General features: G+C 39.6%; 1 protein-coding gene across 2 annotated transcripts in view; it reads right to left on the bottom strand.

The window, feature by feature from the left end:
- NALCN (sodium leak channel, non-selective) overlaps window positions 1-27,844 on the bottom strand; it is a 239,167-nt gene that overhangs the window by 46,828 nt on the left and 164,495 nt on the right. For both annotated transcript variants that reach the window (XM_063337103.1, XM_063337098.1), the window contains exons 16-18: window positions 16,575-16,711; window positions 15,106-15,247; window positions 1,153-1,226 (exon numbers count right to left, since the gene is read on the bottom strand). In XM_063337103.1, coding sequence (XP_063193173.1) covers window positions 1,153-1,226; window positions 15,106-15,247; window positions 16,575-16,711 — 353 coding nt within the window. The remainder of the gene's footprint in view (window positions 1-1,152; window positions 1,227-15,105; window positions 15,248-16,574; window positions 16,712-27,844) is intronic.

The following is a 27,844-nucleotide window of genomic DNA, read 5'->3' on the forward strand; positions in this document are numbered from 1 at the left end:
CTGTGCAACAGCAGCCACAGAGAGGAGTGAGAATATGTGAGAGAAACAGCCCCACAGACACCAAACACAGTGAAGAAGGAGGAGGAGGAGATGGTCCAGGTGCCAGAGCAGAGATTCCCCTGCAGCCCATGGTGAAGACCATGGTGAGGCAGGCTGTCCCCCTGCAACCCATGGAGGTTAACGGTGGCACAGATCCCCACCTGCAGCCTGTGGAGGACCCCATGCTGGAGCAGGTGGATGCCCGAAGGAGGCTGTGACCCCGTGGGAAGCCCACACTGGAGCAGGCTCCTGGCAGGACCTGTGTTCCCGTGGAGAGAGGAGCCCAGGCTGGAGCAGGTTTGCTGGCAGGACTTGTGACCCCACAGGGGATCCACACTGGAGCAGTCTGTTCCTGAAGTACTGCACCCCATGGAAAGGACCCACTCTGGAGCAGTTTGTGAAGAACTACAGCCCGTGGGAAGGACTCACATTGGAGAAATTCGTGGAGAACTGTCTCCCATGGGAGGGACCCCACGCTGGAGCAGGGGAAGAGTGTGAGGAGTTCTTCCCCTGAGAAAGGAGCGTCAGACACAACATGTGATGAACTGACCACAACCCCCCTTCCCTGTCCCCTGCGCCGCTGGTGGGGAGGAGGTAGAGAAATCAGGAGTGAAGTTGAGCCCGGGAAGAAGGGAGGGTTGGGGTGAAGTTGTTTTAAGATTTGGTTTTATTTCTCATTATCCTACTCTGATTGTATTGGTGATTGATACATTAGATTAATTTCCCTGAGTTGAGTCTGTTTTGCCTGTGACGGTAATTGCTGAGGGATCTCCCTGTCCTTATCTCCACCCATGAGCCTTTCATTATATTTTCTCTCTCCCCGCCCAGCTGAGGAGGGGAGTGATAGAGCAGCTTCGGTGGGCACCTGGCCTCCAGCCAGGGTCAACCCACCACAAATACATACTGAAGAAGAACAGTCTCTCTCTTGTTGCTGTTCAAGCATAAAGCATGTCCAGAGAAAAGAGCAATTTATCTTTGATAATGACAGCAATCGATGTACTACAAAAGGATACACTATAATAAATATCATGCATACAGTAACATTTGTGGTAAACAAGGTTATGAGAAATCAGATGACAATCAAAACAATATCAAATCACTGCTGACTCTTACCTTAGAATTTTATTGATCGCTGTCTCTTTTTCCAGAAGGTTTCTTGCTCTGATGCTGAAAACAGATTTACGGAGCTATAAAATTAAGAAAAAGACAGCGTACTTTTTAATTGCCATAAAATATAACACGTGCAATCTGACAGACCAATGAAACATTATGATGCTGAGTGTATTTAAAATTAAACACATAATGTTCTCTATCATAAAGCTGGTTTTCACATTTTGTGGCACAGGTACCCTTTTCCAGGAAAATGGTGGTGGAAAAGATCAAAATGGTGACACGGAGAAAATTCCTTGAGGAATGTGTAAGATCCTAGCCTTATCTTGGAGCTTTTGGCCTCCCTATTCCAACTGTTACCTAGCTCTGGGTGCAAAGAAGCAGACAGTTTTGTTGATTAGCACTAATATTATTCCCTTTATTGCGGATTTCTTTTCTTCTCTGGTTGGCCAAGTGACACCTTTGTCTTGATCCTTGCTAATCCTCCTCCACTTTGGATTTTGAGTAGGCTGGATCATACTCCGGAGATGCCTTGACTATACAGAAGAGCCAGCTAAAAAAGCGTAGCTGTCTCATTTCAGTGCCTAGAGTTAGGTGAGATGGAAGTAGGTCTCCTGTTTCTCCTGAAACCAGGCCTGCCTGCCTGTTCTTGTCCTTGTCATCTTCACTATCCTTTGTTTCCCCTTTTTTTCCCTCTGATGTAGAGCAAAAAATGTGATGAGCAAAATGTGCCTGTGTTTGCGTCCGGTCATGAACAGTGTTTTAGGCATATTCTTGTGAAAAGGAATTGCTGGACGTTAAATGAAAGGACTGGGATACAAGAAAAAAATAGCACTTAATTCCAAGGCAAGTAGTAACGAACACGCCAAATCGAGGAACAAATCACAGCTGAAGAATTTAGCTGAGGAATTGCACCTGTGTTTAACAGAAAGACTCTGGCACCTTGTAAAACTTAATTCTGTCAACTGTTTGGAGATCATTATCTTGAAGGAAATGGTTGAGAGAGATTTGAGCACTCCTAGCAACACATGCCCTGTTTTTGATCGATCTGAAATGAAATCTTTAAGCCCATTGCGTTAAAACTATTTGTTATAAATATCAGATTTGTTTAATTGATCTGTGTCTGACCTAAGGATGTAAGTAATAGATTTCCAAAACACCACCTCAAATCCAAAGTCACTAGACAAACAGTTTTGCTCAAACTTCGCTCAAGCCTCAGATTGACTCTGATCCACAGTCAGATGTCTTACTTTGTAGAAAAACAGAAGCCTACAAAATACCTTAAAACTTGTTAATTATACTGGCTGTCCTTAATAAAATGGCTACAGCTTTTCAAGCCGCACCTGTAACAGCAAGCTACAAACTCAACCCAACAGTTTTCAAGCGTGGCCCCTTAACCTTTGTCAAGTCCTAACCCATCTCTGTACAGTCTGTGGAAGTAAGAACATAAATGATTTGAAAACACCACTATTATGACGTTCTGTGGGTTTCTTAAAAAAAGCTGCAACTGGACAACTGAAATAAAGTATGCAAAACTTCAGAGTGTGGTTTGGAAAATAAGGCATTGGAATTTCAGGTAAGACTAAAAAAATAGTAACAGAATTGTTGAATATTTGAAAATAAACCAAAAAATTGTTCCATTACCTGGATATGGTTAACATAAACTGAAAATCACAGTTTGACATATATCATTATTGTGTAGGGGTAAATATTTCATATATTGAAACATACTTCTGTAGGTTTTAACTCATTTGCGGTACCTCAGCACAGGCTTAGTGAATTTTTCAGCGTGGTACTTTATTATGGATTTAGATAGAACTGAAAATGGTGAAAGCAATGGTTACTCTTTCACATCTTTTTTCTTCTAATGTCAGTGATTAGTAACTGGAATCCCGGATAACTGATTTTTCCCCTTATCAGGATTGCAGAAAGCAAGCTCTAAACCACAGGAGTATCTATCCTTTTGCAAGGTGTTATCCAATCATTTTTTAGGGCTCAACTAGGAACATCACACTTATGGGAATAACGAAGGTGGAAAAACAACTTTTTTGTTTCAGTTATTTTTTTCCTGTTATAAATTATTGCTTTAGAATAATTGCAATTACATTAAACTTCAGGGGAAAAAAGTGTGCTGCCTACTAATGTGTTATGTCCATTTATTTCTAATAACAATTCTTTGCTTGTTAACATCTTAGAAGATGAAAATATTTCAAACACAGAAAGCATTAATTTCCTTCCTAATTTCCAGTTTTTGCTCATCCAATTTCAGAAAAAAGCAAATAATTTTTCCTGAGTTTGTCTACAGCTCCCTATCTGGCACAGACCAATTTTTTTAGGTGTTAAAAACAGGTGTGAAAACACCTTGGCATGAAGCATGTGGCCCAAGCAGGGAAATTCACCCAGGTCGTCAACAAGGGAACGTGCCCTGGGAAAGCGGGAGCAAGGAGTCGACTTGTTTTCAAAGACCTTTGGGCGTCTGTACAGATACAGTTAGTGCTTCCCCAGGCCAAGTGTTAAACCATCTAGTGCCAGCACGGAAGAACATCTCAAGGAAAGCTGCTAGCAGGTCTACACCAAGTGTTACTTAATGTCTGGCACATAATGTCTACCAGGGACTGCTGAATCCTCCCTCTGGGCAGCAAGACTAACAAAGGAGAAGGCAGTGGGGTGTGTTTTGCATAAAAGCATACTGCTAAATCCCTCTCACACCTCCACTGGAAATGATTTGACCCCCTGTTTTTGATGCCTTCAATGAACACCCTAGTCGCCTGCTGGAGATTTGCGCAGCCAGAGGTGCAATGTCATCAGAGCCAGAGAGATGAAGTGAAGCAATAGGAAGGAGCCTGTGTCTGGAGCTACTGAGATGGGGGAGAAAAGACTGGGCTCTAGTTCCTACTCCCAAAGCTGTTCGTGAATTTTATTCTGTGATGCTTACACAAATAAATGACTGAGAAGTCACAGGGATGGGGAAAGGGACCAGAACACAGGGTGTTGCACCAGGTTTTTTGTGCAAAGAGTACATTTATTTTTCCTGTACTTTTTTTCAGAAGGACTAGCTATGAAACTTGCACCTGAGGCAGTACGTCCTTGGGCATTGACCATGGTCCAAGCACACCCAATGGACTGAGGCTTAGGTGAAGTTCTGAAGGTTTGTTACCAACCTGCCTGCCTCTGTGTTGTGACAGAATTTAAATTGGAGCCAGGTATCCAGTTCTTTAATCCAAGAATGGATGCATGCACAAGATCCTATACTTTGAGGCCTAGGGATCTCAGTGGTCCAAAATGGAACTGATAATAAAACCTAGGCACTTCCAATGATTATGGCTTTTGAAGGTGATGGTCCTCATTCCTCTTCAGGACTTAGGAGTCCTTCCTTCAGCAGAAGCCTGGTAAATTTATCTTAAATTTAAAATATCCAGAAAAAGCAAACCAAAATAATATTTTTTGATATGCCTGATTGATCCTTTTCTCATATTTAAAGGAGTCAGCAGTCAGTCAAATAGCAACATACATATGTCAATATGCGTGTTGAAGAAAATCAAACATTACTATAGATTTTTAAAACATGTCCTTATTTGTATATTAGATAAATAAACGAAACTGCTTCCCATTTAATTTCCCAAATTTGCATAGCACACCAGGCAAATGCAATGGAACTGTACAAACAGAAAATGGGGGTGATCATCAGTATTTTGTTTAATAATGCCTAGATGCCACATGCTGGTGTAGGAGGTGGCTGGCAATTAAAACTTGTGATACCTGCCGAGTTCTTGAATGTTGCAGAGGAAATTATTATCAGTGTTAATGTACAAAAGACATCACTCAATCAGATGATGTGGAATTAAATAAGTACAGTATACTCTACTGAGGTTATTTTATGGTATACCTGTTTAGCCTGCTGGGTTTTTTATTACAGATTGTGACGTACTGTGAAGACACCCTCAGTGTATCTTTATTAGCCGTTATTTATTTATTTACTTCTTTATGCAGCCTATAAGTACGCTCAGTGCAGAAATAACAGTGCCGTGCAGCTTTCTGCTATAGAGCATTATCTTTTTAGCATAAGACACTGTCCTGAAATCACTTAACAGCATCTGATTCCTGTTAAATATGTTTTCAAGAACACATTTTAAAGAACTCCTGCAGGTTACTTTAATCTGTAAGGGACAGCTGTGACAGGTCAGCAAATTACCAATAATATTTCCTGGATTAGATTAAAGATGGAAAGCGTGTGCCCCTATGAAACCATGACTAAAACTCACGTCTTCGTTCCCACACTCCTTTGAATTTATTTACACAGATGTGCCCGCAGACACAGAACTAGGAAATCTGCAGGTATTGCTTTGTCCACAAGTGCTAGCACTTCGGCACCTCGTCCCCTCCACTGCTGCTGTTGGCAGGACAGACCTCAGGCAGACAAAATAACTCAGTGCTGTCAGATGCTACATCCTACGAAATCCCATTTGTCCAAACCGACAAGGACAAAGCAATAAACCACCCTAACTGTTGTAAAAGAAACTAAATCACAGAACATTGTTGCTCTGCAAGTGCCACCCGCTGCTTTGGAACGGTACTGCAGACATTTTAAATTGCTATACTCACTTGGTAGTACATTTTAAAATTCCAGGCTTTCTACCCTGGAAAAAGAGTGTCTTTGGCATAAGATTAAGAGCAAAGCAACAGAGGAAGATACCTTTGCTAGATGAAAGCTAATGACTGTGGACCTAGATGTATTGGCACAGCACTGCTGACTTCGGGGAGATCCATGCCATTTTCTAACAGCTAAGATATGGCTCAGTGGTTTTTAGAAATGCTATTCATTATCAAGCTTTTGATAGATTTTGCGAGCAACGTGTTTGCAGTGCACAAACCCCAGCAAGCACTGCATAAAGCAATTGTTTTCAACGTGGATTTGACAGAGAATTGTATGCTATCAACAGGTAAAAACTGTGGTGATGTAGTGTATTATTTTTGTATCAGAACACTGCAGAGCTGGCAGAAGAGACAAGCATTGGTAGGTGTTCTGCAATACAAGGTGAGACAAGGTCATAAGTAAATAATGAGATATACATGTCTGAAATGTTTGGTTGACAATGGGGGAAAAAAGTATGCGTGGAATATATTTTTCTAATGTAATTTCTTAAGCGTTTTATGAAAATCAGGAATTTTAGCTTGGTGCTCTTGACAGCTATCTTTTATAGGCAACTGCAGGACCATATGGGAAGAGTCTGCTGTACCATGCCAGAAATTCCAAGCAAGGAAAAAAAAAATCATCCAAAGCTTCTGTTTCAGTTTGGAATTTGTTGGATGCCAACTGATAGGTAATGTAGACTTGTAGAATGAACAGATTGTTAGGTATTACATTGTTACTTAAACATGTACAGCTTCTAGGGAAAATATGAAGACTCAGTACCATAAGCACTACATCAGAGTGAATTTTAAGAAACAGTGAGGAAATATTTGGACAGAGTCTGTTCAAAGCTTGATCATTCCATTAAATATAGGACATTTTTGGCCCACATGAGTTTTCTGTCTAGCCTCTTGAATGCAAACGTTATTATTTGTTCAACAACATTCTGCCTGTGCATCTTTCGCTTGAAGAGATCAGACTCTCAAAACGAATGTGACAAAAACACGAAGAGTGATGGAAGGCCAGACTGCAACTTGTTGGTAGGTACCTAACAAGATGTTCAAAAGAATTTAAGCAGGGTAGATGACTAAATCCTATAGAAATCAGTGGGGAATTCCTTAAGCCCTTTTGAAAACTTTGCTTAATGACTACAGAATCATAAAGGATGCGATTACAAGGGACCTCTAGAGATCACCTAGTCCATTTTCCTCTCTCAAAGCAGAAGTAACTGTTTTCATTTGGACAACCCTTGGCAAGGTTGTTCTATATAAGAAACAGGCTTGCTACAGAGTCGAGAAAGTGGTCTAGGATTAGATAAGTGCCACAAGCAGTCAAGGGCTGTCCCTTTTGATCAGATGTCTAGAATGAAAAGTGGGCATAATCTCCTTAACTCTTGGGAGTCACTGACCTGAAATAGCCTTAATTCCTTTTGTAGCCCTCGATTGCTGCCTGTCTCTAAAGGAAAGCCACGTTTTCTAATTAGCTGACTACTGGCCTGGAAAATCTATGTGTCCTTTCATAACCAAAACCCTTTTTCAAGTAAGTCTCGGGATGTGGACAAGGCTAATATTAGCATACTCATAAACCCCCCAAAGACTTAAAGGGGATGATAATAGTCCATCTCAGCCATTTGAGGGAGCAGCTCCAGGTAGGGAGAAGAATCCCTCTCTTTTATGTCTTATCATACTATGTTTGGGTTTTTCCCTTTGGTATATCTGAGTTTTTTTCTTTCAATGGTTTAACAGGTAGGATTTTCATAGAATCATAGAATCATGGAATGGTTTGGGTTGGAAGGGACCTTTAAAGGTCATCTGCTCCAAGCCCACTGCAATGAGCAGGGACATCTTCAACTAGATCAGGTTTCTCAAAGCCCTGTCCAACCTGACCTTGAACACCTTCAATGATGCAGCATCTGCAACCTCTCTGGGCAACTGTTACAGTGTTTCACTGCCCTCATTGTAAAAAATTTCTTTCTTATAACTAGTCTGAATTCGCACTTCCTTAGTTTAAAACCCTTAACACTTGTCCTATTGCTACAGGCCCTACTAAAAAGACTGTTACCATCTTTCTTATATGCTCCCTTTAAGTACTGAAAGGCTGCAATAAGGTCTCCTGGAGCCTTCTCTTCTCCAGGATGGACAACCTCAACTCTCTCAGCCCGTCCTTATAGGAGAGGTGCTCCCTCCCTCTGATTATTTGGCAAGCACAACTTGGATAGGTTTGTTTTCTTTTGTTTTCTATCTTTACCCAATGCAGGAGCCAGGGAGACCTTGGGTAAAGTTAGTAAAGGGGGCTGGGTAGACTACTCATGGCAACCAAGAGCAGGGTGGCAGTGAGGACTCCTGCCCAAGCTGCTGTGGGGTTGTAATACATTCTGCTGGGTGCACAGCAATGGAGAAGGCGGCTCCACTCCACACCCTGAGCTGGGGATCTTGAGGCTCAAGGGAAGAAAGGACTGCCAGGCTGGGCTGGACTGGGAATGGAAGAAGACTGATATGGAGTGAGAGTTTCAAGTGGGAGGTAACTTGGGGGGAACAAGGAAGAACATTACTCCTGCTTGTACGAGCACATGCATAAAATTACCTTCACTAGAACAAAGTGATCATGACTATATTTAATCAATTCTTGTGAATGAGTCCTGTGAGAGGGTGAGGGAGGCCGAAGTGCTTGGAGAAGGAAGTCTGGATTCCTTGGTAGGAGCAGGGAAAGGGACAGTACAAGGCTCAAATAGAAGGGCTTTCCTATAATGCAGCCCCTCATTGCCTCTCCCTTCACTCCAAACTAATCCATGTTCTTTTCTGTCAGGAGCCCTAAAAAATTTGCTTTGTCTGATTTTTTTTTTGATTGAAGGAACAGAAGGACAATGATCAGCCCCTTCTGTTTTAATGCATCTTCACGGCCTTTGTATCAAACCCTTGAAATCTTTTAGTGCAAAAATAATGAAGTAGAAAGCTAATGCCAGAAAGAAATGCTGAATTACGGCACTTTGAAAATGGCAAAGTATTCAGTCCCCAGCCTCTTTTCTCTCAGAATGTAATTGAAAATTGCTCTTTTCCAGGCAGAATTTTGAACACACTATGTAGAGGCAAGAGCAATAAAGCAATCTAAAATCATCAGGAGCCAGAGACAGACCATAACAAGAACAGTCTTGTTACTATTGCAGTTCCGTCTTCTCTGCTCTGAAGGCAAACATGGTCAGAAAAGTTGATCATTACCAACCAAGATGTGTATGTGGTAAAATACTTAATGAGAAAGTGTCGTCTTCTGTAAATTGATTATTTAAACACAGGGACATAGGGACTTTGTTACATAGCTATTTTATATGAAAATAAACAAAATCTTTAAAACATGCAAAATAGACAAAGAGTTCTCCTGATGAATTTTCAGAAAACTGTGAATATATCACTGCATTTACATATATTAACTTCATTAGAAAGATCTGATGAGAACAGACATGGGACAAAAATACTCTTCTTTCTTTGAAAATCAAGACTGTAATGAGGAAGAAAATGCTGGATTCAGAAGCCATTCTCATTCCAGCAGGTAGATTGTTTTAATGACTTTTCTGAATGTCAAAGCTAGATAGATTTTGGCAATATTCTGTGAATGACATAAATAGGTAAGACTGAAGCACTCGGCTGTGTTTAATTAACAGGCAGTATATGGAAAGTGAAATTGTAGGACAGAGTTTTACTCAGGTACCCAGTAAAGGGAGATTAAGATAAAGTTTGAATGACTTTTGTTTATGCTTATGCACAAAGTTCTGCAAGAAGTACTTCAGAAAAAAATGTAGTATTTACTGTTTAAAAATAAATAATCTTCTCTACTTGGAATAATTGCAATTACACTTTGTTACTTTTTGTTATATTCAAAATTAATGTGATAAAATTATTCTTTCAAATTGCTTAGAGAAAATAATAATCAGGAACACAAAGAATGCTCTTGTACTTCTGGTGCCAATATTGTGCTTTGCATGGTAGAATGCCCAAAATAAAATTCAGAAGAGGTTGATTAACTTGGGACACACATTTATTAGAATAAGAAGTAGAAATTCTGGAAATGACAATTTATGAATAAATATTCTACTCTTGATTCTTTTCTATGAAGGAAAAAATACAAATAAAGTTTATGACTATGTCTTCATGTCTGATGATTTTCTGAAAGATATATTGGGACACTCTGTCTTCAATACTTAGAAAAGCTGAAAGGCTATTTCAGCTTTTACAATCACAAATACTTTCTTGTAGGAATAGTCCTTTCAGATAACTCTCAGAATACGCGTGGTTCTTTTCACAAGAAACAGAATAGTTAATGAAAGAAGCTGAGCACAGATCAGAAAAAGACATGCTGGAACAAATTGCCAGATTAAACAACAACCTATCAAGAATAGGTGGCACGCCTCAGCAGCTCACAAACAGAGTATCTATGATGTTAACCAAACGTGTTAAAAGTTATGGACAACCTTGTGTGTTGAATTTGTATGTGAAATTGTAAACAGCTAAAATCATTAACTGGTGTCAAGAGATAATGATTTCGACACAAACCAAAGGGTCATCTCCAAGGAAGTACTGAGGCCCTTCCAGGATGAGGCTTATAATTGGGTTGATGCTTATGTTCCATCCCATCTAACTTTAATGGATATCAGCAGGATCATATCTGGGAATGGAGGCAAATAGCCTAAAATACGCGGGTGCAAAGCTCAGCAGCCCACCTGCAAGGCAACACAGGTCATTATGAACATATCACCTTGGTGCTCCGACTCCCCAAAGAAGGCAGAATCCAGCATGAGGTCTGCTGCTTAATTCATAGTCCTCCACAGTAATGGCTATGGTTACCTCTGAGATCATCTCTTTTTCTGACCGTGACCTCCCGTCATTCTGCTGTTAGCAGGAAATCGACGGGAGAGGTATACGGTGTGGGAGGTCCAGCTTTCACAGGAGCTAGATCTTAATGATGGATCTTTGCTCCCACTGGAAAAAAAGAATGGTTACTAACTTCACTGCTTGCAGAACTAAAAACAAAACTCATACACGTGAAAGGAAAGGAAACAGGATGATAAAGAGGACAGAAAAGAGAAAATATATTTGCTACTATCCAATTAGTCTTACAAGTGCATAAATAAGGGAGCTGGTTTGTTTATATTCCTTCATTTAAATGGGAGATGCCTGAAGTCTGAACTATAAAATACATGGATATATTAAATTCTCTTTTGCTTTGTTTTGTAATTCACTCCTGCTGTGCCACTGCTGTAAACATGCACACGGGTATCTGTACATATTGAGCCATAGGCATTTTCAAAGTTCTTCTCATGAGCCTATCCATTTTGGACTTTAATTTAGCAGCAATGTGCTGTGTTGTGCGGCCAAAGATAAGTAAGCAGTTCAGAAGTGTCCTCCTCACAATAGTTTTCTGCAGGGCTTGCTAAAAGTTGTATGTCTCTTAGGAAAGCACTCTGAGGTTTTTTTTCTGTGCTCCTCTGATTCTAGTCTTGAAGTTCAGAAGCCAAAGCCAATGCTCTACAGCCACCTCCGCTGTATTTTACTGGACACATGATTTGTTGTAAATCTTACAGCTTATTTAGTTCTTTGTCCCCCGAAACTTGCTGTGAAACTTGCCCTCAGGCTCTTGTGAGAGCCACCACAGTGAGATGTCCTTATTTTCTGCCAACTTCCTTTCTTCTCATGCACCCTCTCACACAAAAATTATATGTTTCCGTATTTCATCCAGTTCTCCTATCCAAGAATTTACTGAAATCTTGGTTAGCTAAGGAAATTCCCAGCATATTGTGAATACTTTTCATACAAATGTAGAAGTATAAAAGAACACTTCCCTCTCTGTCTCTAAAACTCCCCTTCTTCCACAACTACAATGTTCATTTAATACCATAACATCCTCTTTTCATCTTTTAACCCTTTCCTAAGATACTTTTCCCCTCAATTTTATAACTGCACTGTCTCCTTATACTTGCACTTTTTCTGAGCAGCCTTCCTTGTGTCACCAGAAAGTATCTTCATGGTACCTTCTACTACTACAGGGGTATCCTCACCAACCCGGACAGTCCTGGTATCTCTAATTATACCCAGAGCTCTTTAACTCATGGCCTGCAGACCACATCAGGACAGACTAGCTCAGCACGCAGTGGAGGAGGTCAGTGGCAAGATCAATGGGTTTAAGAAAACTTGCTCAGCAGGACCTCAAGCTGAGAGCAAAAAATGACCATCCTGCATTTCCAGCACTGTTAGGTTCCGAGAACTCCAGAGAATTCCAGTTTTACACACAAAGTTACAGGTAGTCATAAACAACTCAACCAAAGCATCATGGTAAGCTGCCTGTCAAGCATCCGTAAACGAGATAGCCCAGGTGTTCCTGGCATTAGATGTAGAAGAATGAACCTGTCTCCACACACCCACTCAGACCCCATACATCGAGAGAGAACTCTTAGGGGATGTATAAGAGGTAAAGGGCATTTAGGTATCCAAAAGTAATTTTTTATATTAGTGTTTGATTAGTTTATTACTTTGATAATAGTTTCGAAATTTGGAAGAGTTAGAAAAACTTCTGGAACTCACAGACTTGTCTAGAAAAAAGGAGTATAGCAGAGAAATCTGTTTTCCGAAGCTGCTGTTTTGATTTGGCATTGATGAAAATAATTTCAAACCAATTTTCATTATGGTTATGGTAATACATACAAATAAGTTTTTTTTTCAATTATTTTGAGAAGGTAAAATAACTTAAAAAAAGAAAGAATGCAATGAAAATTTACTCCCCTTTTACAACCTAAAACATCTTTTCAAGGAAGTGGGGAATTATAATAGTGAAAAGACTTACCCATTACATAAGAGAACTGCTTTATCGATCTGCACAAATTATGAGTCAGACTGATTCTGAAGACAAAACCAACACCATATATATATAGTGGCAAATTTTTAGAGAAAGAAGAAAAGAATGTTGCTGAAGTGGAAATAAGGGAATGTATGTATTAAGTACTTCCTATCACTTCAGCAGGTGTGGAACGCAGAAATACTGATATAAGTCCAGGAGAAAATGGAGGAACTAGCCACAGTTCAGCCACTGTAAAGGAAGGACAGAGTCAAATCTGTCAGCAGAATCCCACCTTTTGATTTCAACCTATTTTTTTCATTAACTACAGTGCAAAAAAGATGTGGAAAGTTTCTGAAGCCATCACACTGCTATCAGGAGCAGTGGGAATGCATCCTACTAGATACTGGGATTAGTACAATGTTTGGTCAAGTTTCTTTTTTTACAAAGAAAAGTAAAGTATGCATGTAGGATTTATAGTTAAGTGCAACCAGTCATTCCAAGCTTGTTTTAAGGATAAGATATTTTTAAGAAGATTTGTTCATCCAAAAATGAGGTTGCCTTGGCAACTGTAACTATAGAAAGCCAGAGCAATTACTTTCACAAAATCCTTCCTAGTGCTTTCTCCTTCTTAATAGGAATGTGTAAATACCTTGTTTTAAGCTACATTTATCAGAAATATTACTTATCATTGATTCTACCCTTGAGGCATGGGAATCCAAAAGTATGTGCGTAAAGCAGGTTGAATAGTGCAAAACCGATTTGCAAACACATATTTCAATTCAAAAATGAAAGTCAGATCATGCACATTTGCTCTTGGAGGGAAGTGAAAATTTGAAAAGAACACAGCATTCTGCTTTCATATTGCAAGATCTCATTGAATAAACTGTGCTATGTATTCCTCTATCTTCAAACACAATAACAATTCACTTTTGTGAACAGCAGGCAGCAGGAATTAAGGTTGCAGTTTAATATACCTAAACTACATTCATGCAAACAGATCTACTGAATCATTGCACAGCTCTGCATCGCACACTGCGGACTTATCTGTGTGTCTGGGACAAGTTTAAGGTCTCTATTTCTCTCTTCATTACGTGGTAGACATGTACCCTGATTTCCCTGGCACAGTGTTTGAGATCCATCATTAGCGATATTTGGCACAGCTCTGCTGACCCCTAGGCTTGTCATTTAATAACTTATCCAATTTTTCTGCTGTGCTTGTTAGAGTAGATGATGTCCATTTAGGCTTGATTCGTTTCATTTCTTCCTGTGGCCTTCCTTGTCTGATAAATAATATTTCACCACAGACCTCCCTCTCAGGCCATGCTGTTCAGCTTTGGCTTACTGATGCCATAGAATACATCAGCCATAGGAATGGGTTCTTGCACTGAAATAGGGATGGAAATTCACAGTAGTTTGCAAATTGTCTCTTTTCATTCATTATCAGAAGAGTATCGTTTTCCCCAACTCTGCTTCTTGTCTGTACGAATGCTTTCCTGAGTTATAGTTGCAAACCACACACTAGGAAAGCCAGGGTGGTACTGTGCAACTACAATACGTACCCTCTTTCTTTTTGTTGTCTGTGATTCTGTAACTTAAAATGTATTTACAGACCCCCGATGTTAATGTTCAAACAGGGATACAAGCACCCTGTTATGAATACCGAAAGGACTTCTCTTTTGTCAGTTAAAGTGTCATTAATAAGTTACACAATATTACAAGTGATCAAGAAGAGATACCAGTGTAGATGCCACTAGAAATGTGGGAAACCATATCTTCCATGATGCATATGAAGACTTTTTCTGCCCCTATAGTTTTGCAAGGTGCCAGAAGTCACACACATTTACTTTTGCTGCATCATCATCATCATCATCATCATCATCATCATCATCATCATCATCATCATCATCATCATTCCAAGCAGTCCCAATACTTTTTAAATACAACCATCCGTGCCAGTCTGGCTGGGACACCAGCAGCATTTAGCGCAATGGGTATCAAATATATGCATTCAGCATCTGTTTTCTAGCAATTCCCAGGCCTACAGAGAGGTTACTGCCTGTAAATAATTAGGATAATTCATAAACTTTTACTCATCTCCAGTGATTTCACAGATACCTTGCTTCAGTGAAGTGCGTTTTCAATGTTGTAACAGCTTCAAGGCACTCAAAAATCCAACGCGATATTCACAAACTTTAATTTTCCACTAGCTTCTCGGTGATTAACAGCAAGACTACTTGAAAAAATAGCTTCATAGGATGGATACATTGAACAAAATTATGTATCAAATCCTGAATTGTGAAGTCAAAGGAGACAGGAAAATTTAAACCAAACGAGGATCTGCTGTGATGTCTGTTTTAGGCTCAATTAAATACAGCCTTTTAGCCTGCGTTCAGTCATCCTAGCTTGTGTTCACTTTTATGTAGTTTGGCAAACTAAATAATCTGAGGTCTTTCCTCACGATACTCATGGAAAGACATATACACTGCCCCATACTCTTGATTTACCTTTTGATCAATATATTTGTTTTCTTCAATTGCTGATCTTTTAGAGTGGTCACACGAAGAAGAAGATGCTGAAGGAAGTCTTCGTAGCAAACAGCTGGTATCTTGTTGCTGGCGGTCAATAAACTGCTTCATAAAACTTTCCCTTGTGAACAGATAGAAGACATTGATGGATTAAAACCCCAGGAAGATTTAATATTTGGTTTTCTTTATGACATGTCACAACCCATTAATGCTAAGATGGATAAACTCAGAAAAAGTTGTACCGAGCCATAGATGGATAAAAGGACAGAGTGCTGAAATAACTGATAAAACTTAAATTCATTGATTAAAGAAATACATAACTTAATTGAGAGGTGGGTGATTTGCATGTAGTTTCAAAGAAACAAATTTCATTCCATTTAGTATTTATTTATTTACCAGTTAAAGTGCTAAATATCTGAAGTGCCTTTTGCAGTTTTCAGCTCTTTTGAGCTCATTAAACAGCGAGTTGTTACTTCAATGTAAATCAAATACTGATATAATCCCAAGGAAACATACTCTCTGCAAGAAATTCTTTCTTGAAGATTTCAAACATCTGTTCATATAGCTGCTTTGAATGTCGGTATTAAGGCGCTTCAGCAATTCTGTGCCTCACAATTGCCATGTTTAAAATGTAGAAGCATTTCTGTTTACAACAAATGTACATTTATCTTGCTGTATTTTAAGTTTAGTAGAATTGCCCTATTTTCAGTGTAAATTGACTACGTCAAAACTAATTTTTATCTGGAGAGATAGTTCTACATAGTACAATACCTTCAGATTTAAAGACATGATTTGCTAGTGATAGTTTGAAGTCTGTTTCAGTATCTAGCGTGATCAAGTATGAGTCTAGAATATACTGGGAAAAACACAGATAGAAAGAAATACCAAAAAAGCCTAAGACTAGGAGAAGAACGCCCTCAACTGAGGGTCTGAGCCTTTGTTAAGGTGAGTTTTACAGGGCAGTGGTAACTATGTAAGTACAAAGAGGGGACAAGGTCATCACAGAATAACCGGTATTGGATGGCCTGTGTTATCCCCTCTAATGATTTGCTGCCAGTTGACCTTATCTTTAAAAAGCTACATGAGAATTGATTAGACTGCTAGTTCTCTATGTCAGCCAAGAACGTAAAATCCAAATGGGAGTGGAGAAACAACAACACACTTTTCAATCATATCGTACTTGTGTCTGTTGTGGTCAATCTAGTTGCTTTCATGAATACATTATAAGGAGTGCTAGGAATACATTATAAGGAGTATTTTTTTCTATTTTCCAAAAGTAATAATGAGGTAAAGTCAAAATGTCACATCCTTTCAACACCAATGTTAATTCTGTTTCATCTCTGATTTTCTGAACTGTCTAATCCACAAGCAAAAAAAGTTAAATATTTTGGGTGCTATGGGGCACCAGACAAGTTTACAGCATCCTAGCAAAGGAAATATTTCAATACCTTATTTTTGGGACTGTGAAATCTGAAGGGAGCTTGGAGATTTTCACCATTTGTGGCCTGTTTGGGAATTTTTCAAAGATGCGTAGACGCAATGGAAGCTTCTCCTTTGTATCTGCATTTGCTTCACTTTGCTTTAGCTATAAAAAAGGAAATGAAAAAAATGACAGAAAGGGAAATTTTGCTCTGTAATATCCCAGTCTTGTTTTTCAGAACCCAAATAATAATAGCAATAATTTAAAGAAACAGAAGATGGCAGCAAAGAACTACAGAGGGTAAATTTGATACTAGTTTATTGATCTGCTTGTGCTAGCAGCTGACAAATACCTAACAATACCATGCCTTTAATTGAAAGTCATAAAATGGGAGGATTGCTAATAACTTTAATTTTAAAATACGAAGTATATTAGTGTTCTATTCAATATGCTTATTTCTATGTTTTCTTCACAGATCCCTAACACTTTATCAAGCAAATAAACACCCATGATTTCTTATTAGGCGCATCTTTCTGTATATGCTGACAGCTCTTCGACATTCAAATAGAACATAGCATTTTTAAAGGGAGCAATTTTAAAGGAATCCAGCTCTCAGAAAATGAAAATAACAGGAAAATTACATTTACATGAGTATTCTAAGTAACAACAAAAGACTCAAAAGAATCCATCCACATCAGCAATTCTGATACTGAGCTGCAGCAAATCACTAACAAATGTTGCATTTAGAAGTATCCAAAACCAGTTATTCCATGGAATATCACACATCTAAGTACAGAAAAGGCATATACATCTATCTATGTGGACAGATGATGGCTAAATCTAATGATATAAGAATAAAAAGATATGATATGGAGATATGATTACTGAATTCTGATTACCTTATAGTGGCAATTCAATCGTGTCATTGCAACAAAATACCAAGTCAAAAAGGATCGTTGAAATTAATTTTTACATTTATTTTTAATGGTATGTGTATTGCATACTGTGTCAATAAGCAGAGACGTAACTGAGATGATTTCAATTCTCCTTCTCCCACCTGCTTGTGAGTAAGGCTTAGAAGCCCACATTTTAAAACAGATTTTCACCATCAGCACCTGCAGGGAACACTGCTGACAGACATCAGCTATAGATTTTTACCAGGGGCAATTGCCCAGGAGGTCGAATGGAGTTTTAACTCTCATTTGCGCAGCCTAGTGAAATGCATGCTCCCACAGCATGCTATAGAGGAACAACTGCTCTGCTGCACCGTCATGCTATCCGCAACATCACCACTGCCAGCCGTAGGGCGGCTTAAGCTGAAAATCAATTCATATTCGGTTGGATCTAAGTTGTCATGTGGACTGAAAACTGTTTGAAGAGCTGCACACAAAGACTAATGATTAATGGTAAAGCACTGAGTCAGAATAGAAGGGGAATATTGCATAAATCTCTGTTATGTCCAGTCCTATTTAATTGCTTCATTAATGATCCTTAAAAGGAAGAAATTACGACATTAATGAAATTCACTTGATATTAAAATATGAAGAGTTGCAAATACCACGGCAGACAAGGAAAAGGACAGATTTAGAAATAGGAGCAGGAAATAACAGACTGAAAAAATTCTAGAGTAAGAATAAGAGCATAAAATAAACAAGAACTTGTACTTCAATACAGCATCAAAAGGCCAATTTGGGCACCAATTACATTACCAGCCAAAGGCTATGTTCTCAACCCATCTCTGTTGGTTAGACATTCTATAGTTTTAGAAATGGTACAGAAGTCCACAGCTCTTCTCCATGCTGCTTTGAAGAGACCATACTTGGGTATGCGTTCACTTCTAAATACCATTTTATCAATCAGTCTCACACTGACAAGCCAAAATAGTGCAGAACAGAGCCATGAAAACCAGGGCAGAGCTACATGGGGCAAAGGAGAAAAAAGCAGAGGAAAGACAAGGTGCCCAATATTTATACTACATCTACCGTAACTGATAACAAAGTAAGGGGAGGGGAGACAATGTAGATTTATGTAAGAAATATTTGAAAACTAATTATTTCAATAATATGATAGAGTACCTCAAATATAGGAATGAGAGGATGAAATATAGGATGAAATTAAGAAAGGGAATTCTTAGGCTAAGAATAAAGATGACTACCCTCACAAGGAAATCTCTGAGTGTTCAGTGAGGTCTCTGGAGGGAAGTGCCTCATCATTCCAAAATCAGACTAGACAGAACCTTTGAAACGCCAGAGTACTGCAGAAAGAAATCCCTCACTGACAAGGAAATGAACTGGATAATCTAACAGGGCTTTTCTGCAACATCGTACTGTTGAGAAGCTTCAGGAAGGGGTAATTTTTAGAGGGGAAAAAAGGTTTCCAGTTTCTCCTGGTTTGCTTTTTAATAAGAAATCATTGCATAAATATGCAGATTTTGGCATGGGCAAACAATGTCTCTTACAGCTATGAACTCCTGCTCACAGAAGTCAGTATACAGAACAGAGAGCACATGATGGACTGCAGTGCTGTCTGAAGTCTCAGCGCAGAACAAACCAGGGAGATCGTGGAAGCAGGAAACTGTACAGTTCGAAAGGCAAGCAAGGGGACAGCAATATCCCCTGTCTAAACAGGAGAATGATTCAAGATAGGCTTTAAAATAACATAAAGTCAAAGCAGTTCTACAGAATATCTCCAATTATTCATGCTGTGATAATATCACATATTGGGGAGCACGAGGCATTTAGCTTCACTGAGTTCTTCTCTATGCACTTAGGGTGTAATTGTTGCTCCACGTGACGTAAATCCTATTTTGTATTGCTGCTCAAAACCTTTACATTTCAACTTTCTTTACTGCATAACAAACACTTATATTTTTTTAAAGGTACACGATTATGTTGAAATGTGGCAGTGATGATGCAGAGTGTTTCTAGTAACAGCTAAACCCAAAATAAAATATCAGGACATTTTGTCTATGATTTTTAGTTTTATTTACTATTATTACTATTGGCAAGGAAATGCACACTGGTCTGATTTGCTCTGCGTGGCCCTCGATCTCCAGCTCCAAAAGAGCCTACTGGGAGCATTCTGTCAGCCTGGCCTGCCTAAATTCTCTTGTGGCTGCTCGAACAGTTCCTGTAAAGCCACAGAAGGAATTTATGTCTATTTCCACGGTGCTTGAGTTTACAGGGACAGATTTGATGGCGCAATACATACAGAAAGCTGTCTGCTCTGACCCTAAACCAGAAGAAATTATCCAAATAGTACCTAAATGGCAAGGAGTGGCAAAGAGGAAATGTTAATTTGGGATTCCAATGGTAGCTTGAATAATATGTTCAGATATGGGTCCCTGAAGTCCAAGCTCTCCCTAGTCTGTAAACATAATTGTCTTAGATCAATACAAAAGACGGCTGTGAGAACGGCAGACTTATTGGTGAAGACAGCATAACCGTGTGGGGTTTTTTTGTCCCTGAAAGCCATTATGACCATATCGCCTTTTGGGCTGGAGCAGTTTGAAGTGAATCCCCCAATCACCAGCACTTGCCGTTTGCCGGCTTAGTACATGAGCTGTGTTGGTAAGAAAACGAGATTCTTTTTGAAGGATGCAAAACCCCAAGCTCCACCTTGGTGACACGCAAATGCACTCCAGCCATTGAGACTGGTGTAAGGATCGGAACCAACAACCGGTCCGTAGAGTGGCTTCGCACCCCATGTGTGACGGGGCACGATGCCCAGTGTGAGACCGAATCTCTTCTGAAGCAAAACCCTGCTGTGAACGTGGTGCCAGCAGAAACTGCTTCACCGTACCGATTCTCTCCCATGGCGCAGCCCAGGCATTAATGCGTGGTGATCTCATTCACGCTCCTTAATGCAGCTTCAGCCGTAAATTTCTTTGTGACTGCAAGGCTTCCTTACAAAAATAAGTGATTGCTAAAACCAGCTTTAGTGTAATTAAGATCTGGGCCCTTAAAACTGAAGACAACCTGTCCTAAATACACACATGGAGCATGAATGGTGGTGAAACTGGAAGACAGGGGTAGAGGCAGGGGGAATAAAAGAGACAGCAGGTAATGACCAGTGAGAAAAAGGGGCAGGGTTAGCTCTTTGACGCAGATGCACCCTGGCTGTGGTCAGACAATTGTGCTGGGCTGGTCAGAAAAGCAATCACTGCCTCGCCGGAGATAACAGCCTTGCCGGCAGGAAGCTGGCATCTCCCACGTAACCACACTGGTCCTATTCATAAACCATCCCACCCCTGCCAGCTACTAAAGCTCTCTCATCTGCGTTTCAGAAATGGAAGTGGTGACATTTAAAAATAATAAAAAAATACGCTACATTACAGTACTTGAGCCACACAGTGTTGTGTAGAACCTGAAGAGGAGACTAAGGCAATAAACGGTGGTTCTTAATTTTTTTATCTTAAAACATTGTGGTACCATAGTCACCCAGATACTTATCACTGTGAGCGTGATCAGGGTGAAAGTAGGAGTTCTTCTAAATTGCATATTGCAACTTCTTTGACAGCAGTGACTAGAGTTGCTGAAAAAGCATTAAAGCATTGGAGTGAGACAAGCAGCAGGACCTGATTAGAAGAGCTGCATTCCCACAGGCTCTCCCTCCCAGCAGAGACGTGCCACAGTGCACTTCAGATCTTCAGGTGAATGCAGGGGGGTGTCACGCCTGTCCTCCAGCCTACATCCCCTTCTATGGAAGCAGGACATTGGAAGTGCCTGCAAATGCGGAGGTCTCATTACGGACTCAGGTGGGAGCTGCCAGCCCGGAACGTGGAAGCGCTCTGGGCGCTGGTAATATGAACAAGACCGCTTCAATAGTTCAAAGGGCTAACTAAAGTGAGTACCTCTTAGTATCACCAACTTGCATTTAGAGACAGAAACATCCTCGGATGTAAAGTTCTTGGCAAAGCAAAAGGAAAGCTAAAATTTAACATATTCATTGAGTTTCTAAGAGATTGAAACCTTGGTGAGAACATGCCAGAGGAGAAACAGAGTTAACCATAGCCAAAGGGCTAAGACCTACCCTTCCTAACTTTTTCTTATGTTCTCTATTCATTTAATTCGGATCATGGAAGAAGAGCCAGTAATGTGCAAAATGTAAAGTGTGAAAGATTCAGTTTTCTTATGGCCTGTGAGACAAGTGTATGTGAAATTCACTTAAACGCTCTGTAAATATTTCAATGAAATTAAATTATTATGAAAAATTTACTGCAATGCTCTAACTCTTTCATTTTAGTTGACAGTTTTCATAGCAGGCAGAGATCAATCATGTTCAAAATTAAAAGCTTTGCTAGTGATGTACACACAGTTTATTTAGGAACTGGCCAGCTGCCCAGAATAATTTCATGGTGACTGAAAAGTTCAAACCTTTTAAGAAAGTTCAGGGGGCCTCCCTACAGGATAGTTTTAAATTAATATTGTTTGGTACATTATAGTGCACTGCTATACATCAACATTTTTCACTGCAAATCTCTTTTAGGGGTTGTATTTGAAGAATAAAGTGACTGTACAATATCTGTGTTATACTGTTAGCAGGATATGCTATGTGCTCCAACACTGAACACTTTGAGCATGAAAATGCATGGGGATGAAAGACATTACAAACTGACACCAGCACCCATCCAACAGTTTTCCAGAATTTTTTACTTATCCAGATTCTTAGATTTACCATCACCTTTGGCTTGTCAAAAGGAACTTTGAATGAAATCCAAGTAATCAGCATTAAATGACATGCAAATGAAACAATTAAAAATCAGAAAGGCAGATTAAACAAGCCACTTTTTTTCCTTTCTGTTATTATTCTGAAACTGCATAGGTCTGGCAAATTTTTGGACATGAATGAGCTATACTAAAAGAATATATGCATATGGGTAAGCCTTCACAGCCCACACTCAGCTTTGGCATCAATTTCTATCAACATCTTTGTACCTACATTTGATTTAAAGTTCAACTCAAATCAGCTGTTCAGTTACTATTATTTACACCTGCAATTCCATTGACAATGAAGTAAAAGCTCAATTTTGTTTGAGCAAACTGCACCACGAAAAAACGGAAGGTAAAAAGCATTCTGAAAATCAAGGTAAAAAAAATTGCAAATCGAATTTGGGTATAAGTAACATTCGCAGTGTTAAAAAGCAGTATTTATGATGTGTAGATCTTATTAGTATGTCTATAGTGCTATATAAAAGACTGCCAAGGGCTTAACCCCTTGCCTAAGGTCAGATGGTACCCGCTGACTTCAACCATAGTTCGTAATGTTTGGCTCTTGGTTCCTCTAGGCCCTGTGTCATGGCCCTGAGGCATAATTATAAGAGTTATTTTTCTACAGGTTTTCCAATTCTTCAAGGCACCTGAAACAAGGTGAGTGCTTTTACGAGCAATTCCCCTGAGCAGCACTTCTGTAGGATTCTGGCATTTGGGTTGTGTAACACCTACTTTGAGCGGGAAAAAAGCTTGTGAGTTCGGCTGAAGGTGGGATAGCACTGTAGGGCTGTGTGGCTTGGAGTCCAGCCTGGGAAGGCCTTGTCCGTTCTTTCTTTGAAAGCAGTCCCTCAATTAAAATATTCCCTGAACTGCATCAAAGTATTGTCTGGGAGAACGTAGCTGGAGCTACCGGAGAGAGCCAGCAGTGAGGGAACAGTTAAGCGGCATGCACCGACAAGGGGTTAAGGCTTGAGGTTGCTCTCCTCTCCTCTTTTAGTTAACTGCCCACACGTACCAGTTGCGAATTTTGCCCTTCGGGCTCACCTAAACAAATGGGGACATTGCAAGCGATAAAAAATTCTCCTGTGTAGGGACTGTAAAACAGAACCTAAATTGATTTTAACCACATTCTGCGCTGCCTTGGGGAATTTTCAGTGAAATGTACCAAAAAATATGATTACAGTGGTGCTGGCATTCACAGTAGAGACCGCACTGTTGATAATATAAGGGTAAAATAAACTGAAAAAGTTCCTGGTAGATGGAGAAACAAGATTGCACGTATATTTCTCATACGCACAAGACTTTTTTTTTTTAATAAACAACTTTTCTGTGTCATAGGGTTTATATGCTGTATGTAGTATGATTTGGTGCTGTGACTTCTATTTCCCAATTGTTCATTTAAATAACTTTTTCTTCAATTTTGCACAAACTCTTGCAAATTAATAAGATATTGAGTAAGGTTTCACAAATGTGGGTTTTTAAATAACTCCCTTCCAGTAATTGTAGCTCCTATCAGTTCTTCAGCAACAAATGCTGCTGACAAGAGGTGATTGCAATTCAAATGGTATGAAAGTCCTCTAGCAAAATTTGGCTAAGATTTCGTCCATTTATCTAATAGAGGACAGGAATCTAGCATGTCAGAGAGTTTGCCTTTGATTAACTGAGATAAATAAGATGAATTTTTCAGAGCTATTACCTCATACTGTCTACAGACTCAGGCAAACATTGCTACATTGATTAGACTTCAGCCATATTTCCAAATCTTCTGCTCTGCAGTGGCAAGAATTATACCATTTTAAAAAATATGAGATCCGAGATTACGCACAGTTGGTGTGTGTAATTAGGGCCCCAGGAATGTTCTTACCAGACCAGACTCAACTTTCTTGCCTTCAGACTGAGGTACCTACGTGAGTTAATTAAGTTATGATTGTCTTTGTCTCTGTTTATAGCCAAAAGTGACGAAGAGGCACTTGGAGAGGTCACTTCAGATCTTGGGCCGTCTATATCTTTCAGACATGTTTATCTTTTTCCACTGGCTAAGAAGGGAACTCGAATCCAGTATGTTCTAAAGAACAATCAGATGTGCGATTCCCAGCGTTAGGCAGGATGAATCTTGGCCATAGCATCTATGATGGTATTCTTCTCAGTTAATTACAGTTGTCCAAACGGGAAGTACATCGTATAATCATCTAGGCACTTCCTATGTTTAACTGAAAAAGGTATTTCCAGATATTGACTCATCACATACAAACACGTAAGACAGACAAGCAAGATGGAATATCACCTTAGGGTAACTCCTTCATCGAATGTAGAGGCAGTATAAGGCTAGGTCTATACTAGTAATGTACTGGGGTATGGGCCTAAGAACCGGAATAAGATTGTCCATTTCTGTTACACTGCTAGCAAGGCTGCTTGCACAGTTTTGGCCTTGGCCAGCTAGCACCCTCCCTGATCATGCCTGAGCACAGTCTGGGGCTTATCCCATCTGGGGACATTTCCAGTAGGCAGTATGGATACTTCCTATTTAAGTGGCAGGTAGTTTTGGAAAGGGAAAATAACTTAGCTGTATGCAGAAGCCAGGCTGTGCCGGGCAACCAGCTTTAGGGACAGACAGCAGGTCCTGGACATCTCTCTCTCTCTCTGGATATAGATCAGCTAAATTAGTAGCTTAGAGAAGATGCTGTAGTTTAGATAAGGTAAAATGGCTTATTTTAGAGAAGATAAACCCCACCCTTATTCTAAAACAGTTCAGGGGTAGGTACATTTTTGGATGGATAGTTTACAATAGATAATGGACATGAAACATAAATCTAATGCTAACATGCATAAACATTCTTTTAATAGCTTTTTCACATATAAATGCAGCTTTATCATTTTCATATCAATTATTTTTCTCTTGGGATAAGCAGCAGAAATATTTTTATTTCCATACAAAGGTTACAGAGTCACAAAATAATATCCACTACAATAGAAAAATGCATTACATGCTCCATTTCATCAGAGGAAACTGCTTCACTTCAGTGAAGAGACTTCACTTAAACTAGGCGTCATTATCTGTTATGAACTGTATATTTGATGAACAATAAGCAACGAAAATATTTTCAAGTGAACAAAAGCACAAGATGTATGAATTCTGCTCTTGTACAAACATAATCATTCAATATTGACTAGGTACGACATGTTCATCTCCAAGAGTCAGGGTAAAATTCATTACAACCTGAAAGGGTGCTTCTGTGCAGGAAGCAAAGGAAGTAGCATTGCAGGTCAATTCAGAGACTCTTATGTCTGCTTACCTATGCCAGACCCCGCACAAAGGAAGATTCCTGGAGGTAGCTTTGTAAATGGCGCTTACCCACACATAGCCAAGACACACAACTTCATCTGCCCTGCTGGGTTCGCAGAAAAATAGAGCCAATCTGGGAGATGATAATTGCGGACAGACTTTCAAAGGTTCTCACCACAGGCAGCTCCCATTTACTTAAAAAAGAGCTGAAGCGACTCAGAGAAGCAGGCTGTGACTGACCGAGGAAGTCATCATCTTGACTTCCTATCAGGATGCAGACAGTGAGAGGTACATAAAATGCTGAAGAGCAGTGAGGTCACAGGGACAAAAGACTCAATCTGCAGAGAATCTGTGTGTCCCTGCTCACAGTTTAACAAAGCAATATAACTTTGACCTGGGCCCTCTTAATACCGAAGTATAGGAAGACTGGAATTTGATCCATACAGACAAACCCTTTATTCCTTGTGATTTGTATAGGCTGATCTATGCATCGTCCAGGGTGTTACACCAGATAGATCACCACTAAACTGGTGCAGACATAAGGCATATCCAACTTGATTTACTACTTAGTTTTATCTGCATGACAGGAAACAAAGCTATGCTATGTGAACACAATTCCAGACTCCAAACCCAACCTATATGTTCCCTATGAGTTTGTGAGCGCTGCTTGAGGTGGAAGCAGCTAGGTGTCGATGCTGAATTATATTTGTCACAGATCGTGAATGCAGGTGCTTGTGCAGCAAGTTTCATGTCATTTCTGCGGGTTGTGGCAATGCAAACCTATGTTTCCTTCTTTTTAGGTGTGCTGCAGTGTCTACGGACATTCCTGTAAAGGGGTACTTCTCTGGCACAGATCAATATAATAATATCTTCTAACATACAAAGGATCTCTACAAAGACAAGAAGGATAATCTACTCATGATCACTGTAGCTAGGAGAAGAATGTTTCACCTGCAACATGGAATATAGTTCAGATGAGACACCAGATAAATCTTCCTAAAAATACCCTAACCTAAGTACCAAATGTGATAATGAAAGCATTATTCTTGGTCTACTCACAGGACACGCTAAGCAAACATCAACCACAGTGCGCAGTGCTTTTTTTGTTTCCAGTGCTTTTACTATAAACACCATTATCATGTGGATTTGTTTCATTAAATGTATTCAGCTAAATATGCATGAAGCCGTACACTTGATCTGATCTTCATGTAATTGACTTTTTTGGGATTGGAAAATTGGAGAGGGTCTATAGACGGGGCAACAAGATCTTCTCTGTAAGGTAGCTCTAGAGAATATAGAGGCACACTCTTCACAAGGAGACTTAGTCACAGGACAAGAGACAAAGAGCACTATTTGCTTCACGAAAAAATCTGTCTAGATAGAACAAAGCAATTCTTCACTATGAAGAAAATCACTGGAATAAGTTCCCTAGAGAAGCTGTGGAATTTTTATCACTAAAGATATTAAAGACTTGGTCTGACAAGGCTCTGTGTAATCTCATCTAATGGCCTGCTTTTCAACAGCAGGTTGGACCAGATGGTCTCCAGAAGTCCCTTCCAACCTTAACTTTTCAATTATTCTATGATTTGGTGATAGCTATGAACCGCAAAACAGCAGATAATTATGCTCTTCAGTTTCACGGCTGTGCATGTGCCTCTGCCATCTCTTGATAACTTGTACTTTCATTCAAACCATTACTGGGCTCTGTTAGATTTTGTGAGAAGTTAATTAATATAACTTAGGTGTAAGTGAGTATTTGCAACCCACGCAGTGGACTAATTTCTACAGTCAAATATCCTTAGCACTGAGAAAATGTAACTGAAGTTGACAAAAAATTCATAGCTGTAGCTAAGGCCAGAATCCAGTATATTTCTTTAAACAGGAAAGAGTTTGTCTTTGCACAAATTATCTGCCCCTTGCCTTTTTGTGGTTTGTTTGTTTGCTTTTTTTGAACCAGAGACAGTACATTTAATGTGACACAGGTGGCCTGAGTTTTAGATTCATTGCAGTTTTAGAGTATTTCTTCAGTATAGACATTCACACAGAAACTCAATTTAACCAAAGGACATGCAGAGGAAACCTGTGTGTGTGGTAACTGGGAGGACACAGAGACTGATCCTAATTACTTCAGAAACCTTCTTTACTGGAACGGATGAAAAAAAAAGACAGTTTGGTGTTACTGGCTGCCCTTTCTCCCACATAAGTTTGCTGATGAAATTTTAGCCAGGGCTAGATTCCTGTGTTCTGTTATTCCCTTTCACAAGAGATGAGGATGGTTCTTTGTGTTCTTGTGGTGATGGATTT

Source organism: Chroicocephalus ridibundus, chromosome 1 (genome assembly GCF_963924245.1).
Source record: "Chroicocephalus ridibundus chromosome 1, bChrRid1.1, whole genome shotgun sequence".
In the NCBI taxonomy this organism is placed as follows: Eukaryota; Metazoa; Chordata; class Aves; order Charadriiformes; family Laridae; genus Chroicocephalus; species Chroicocephalus ridibundus.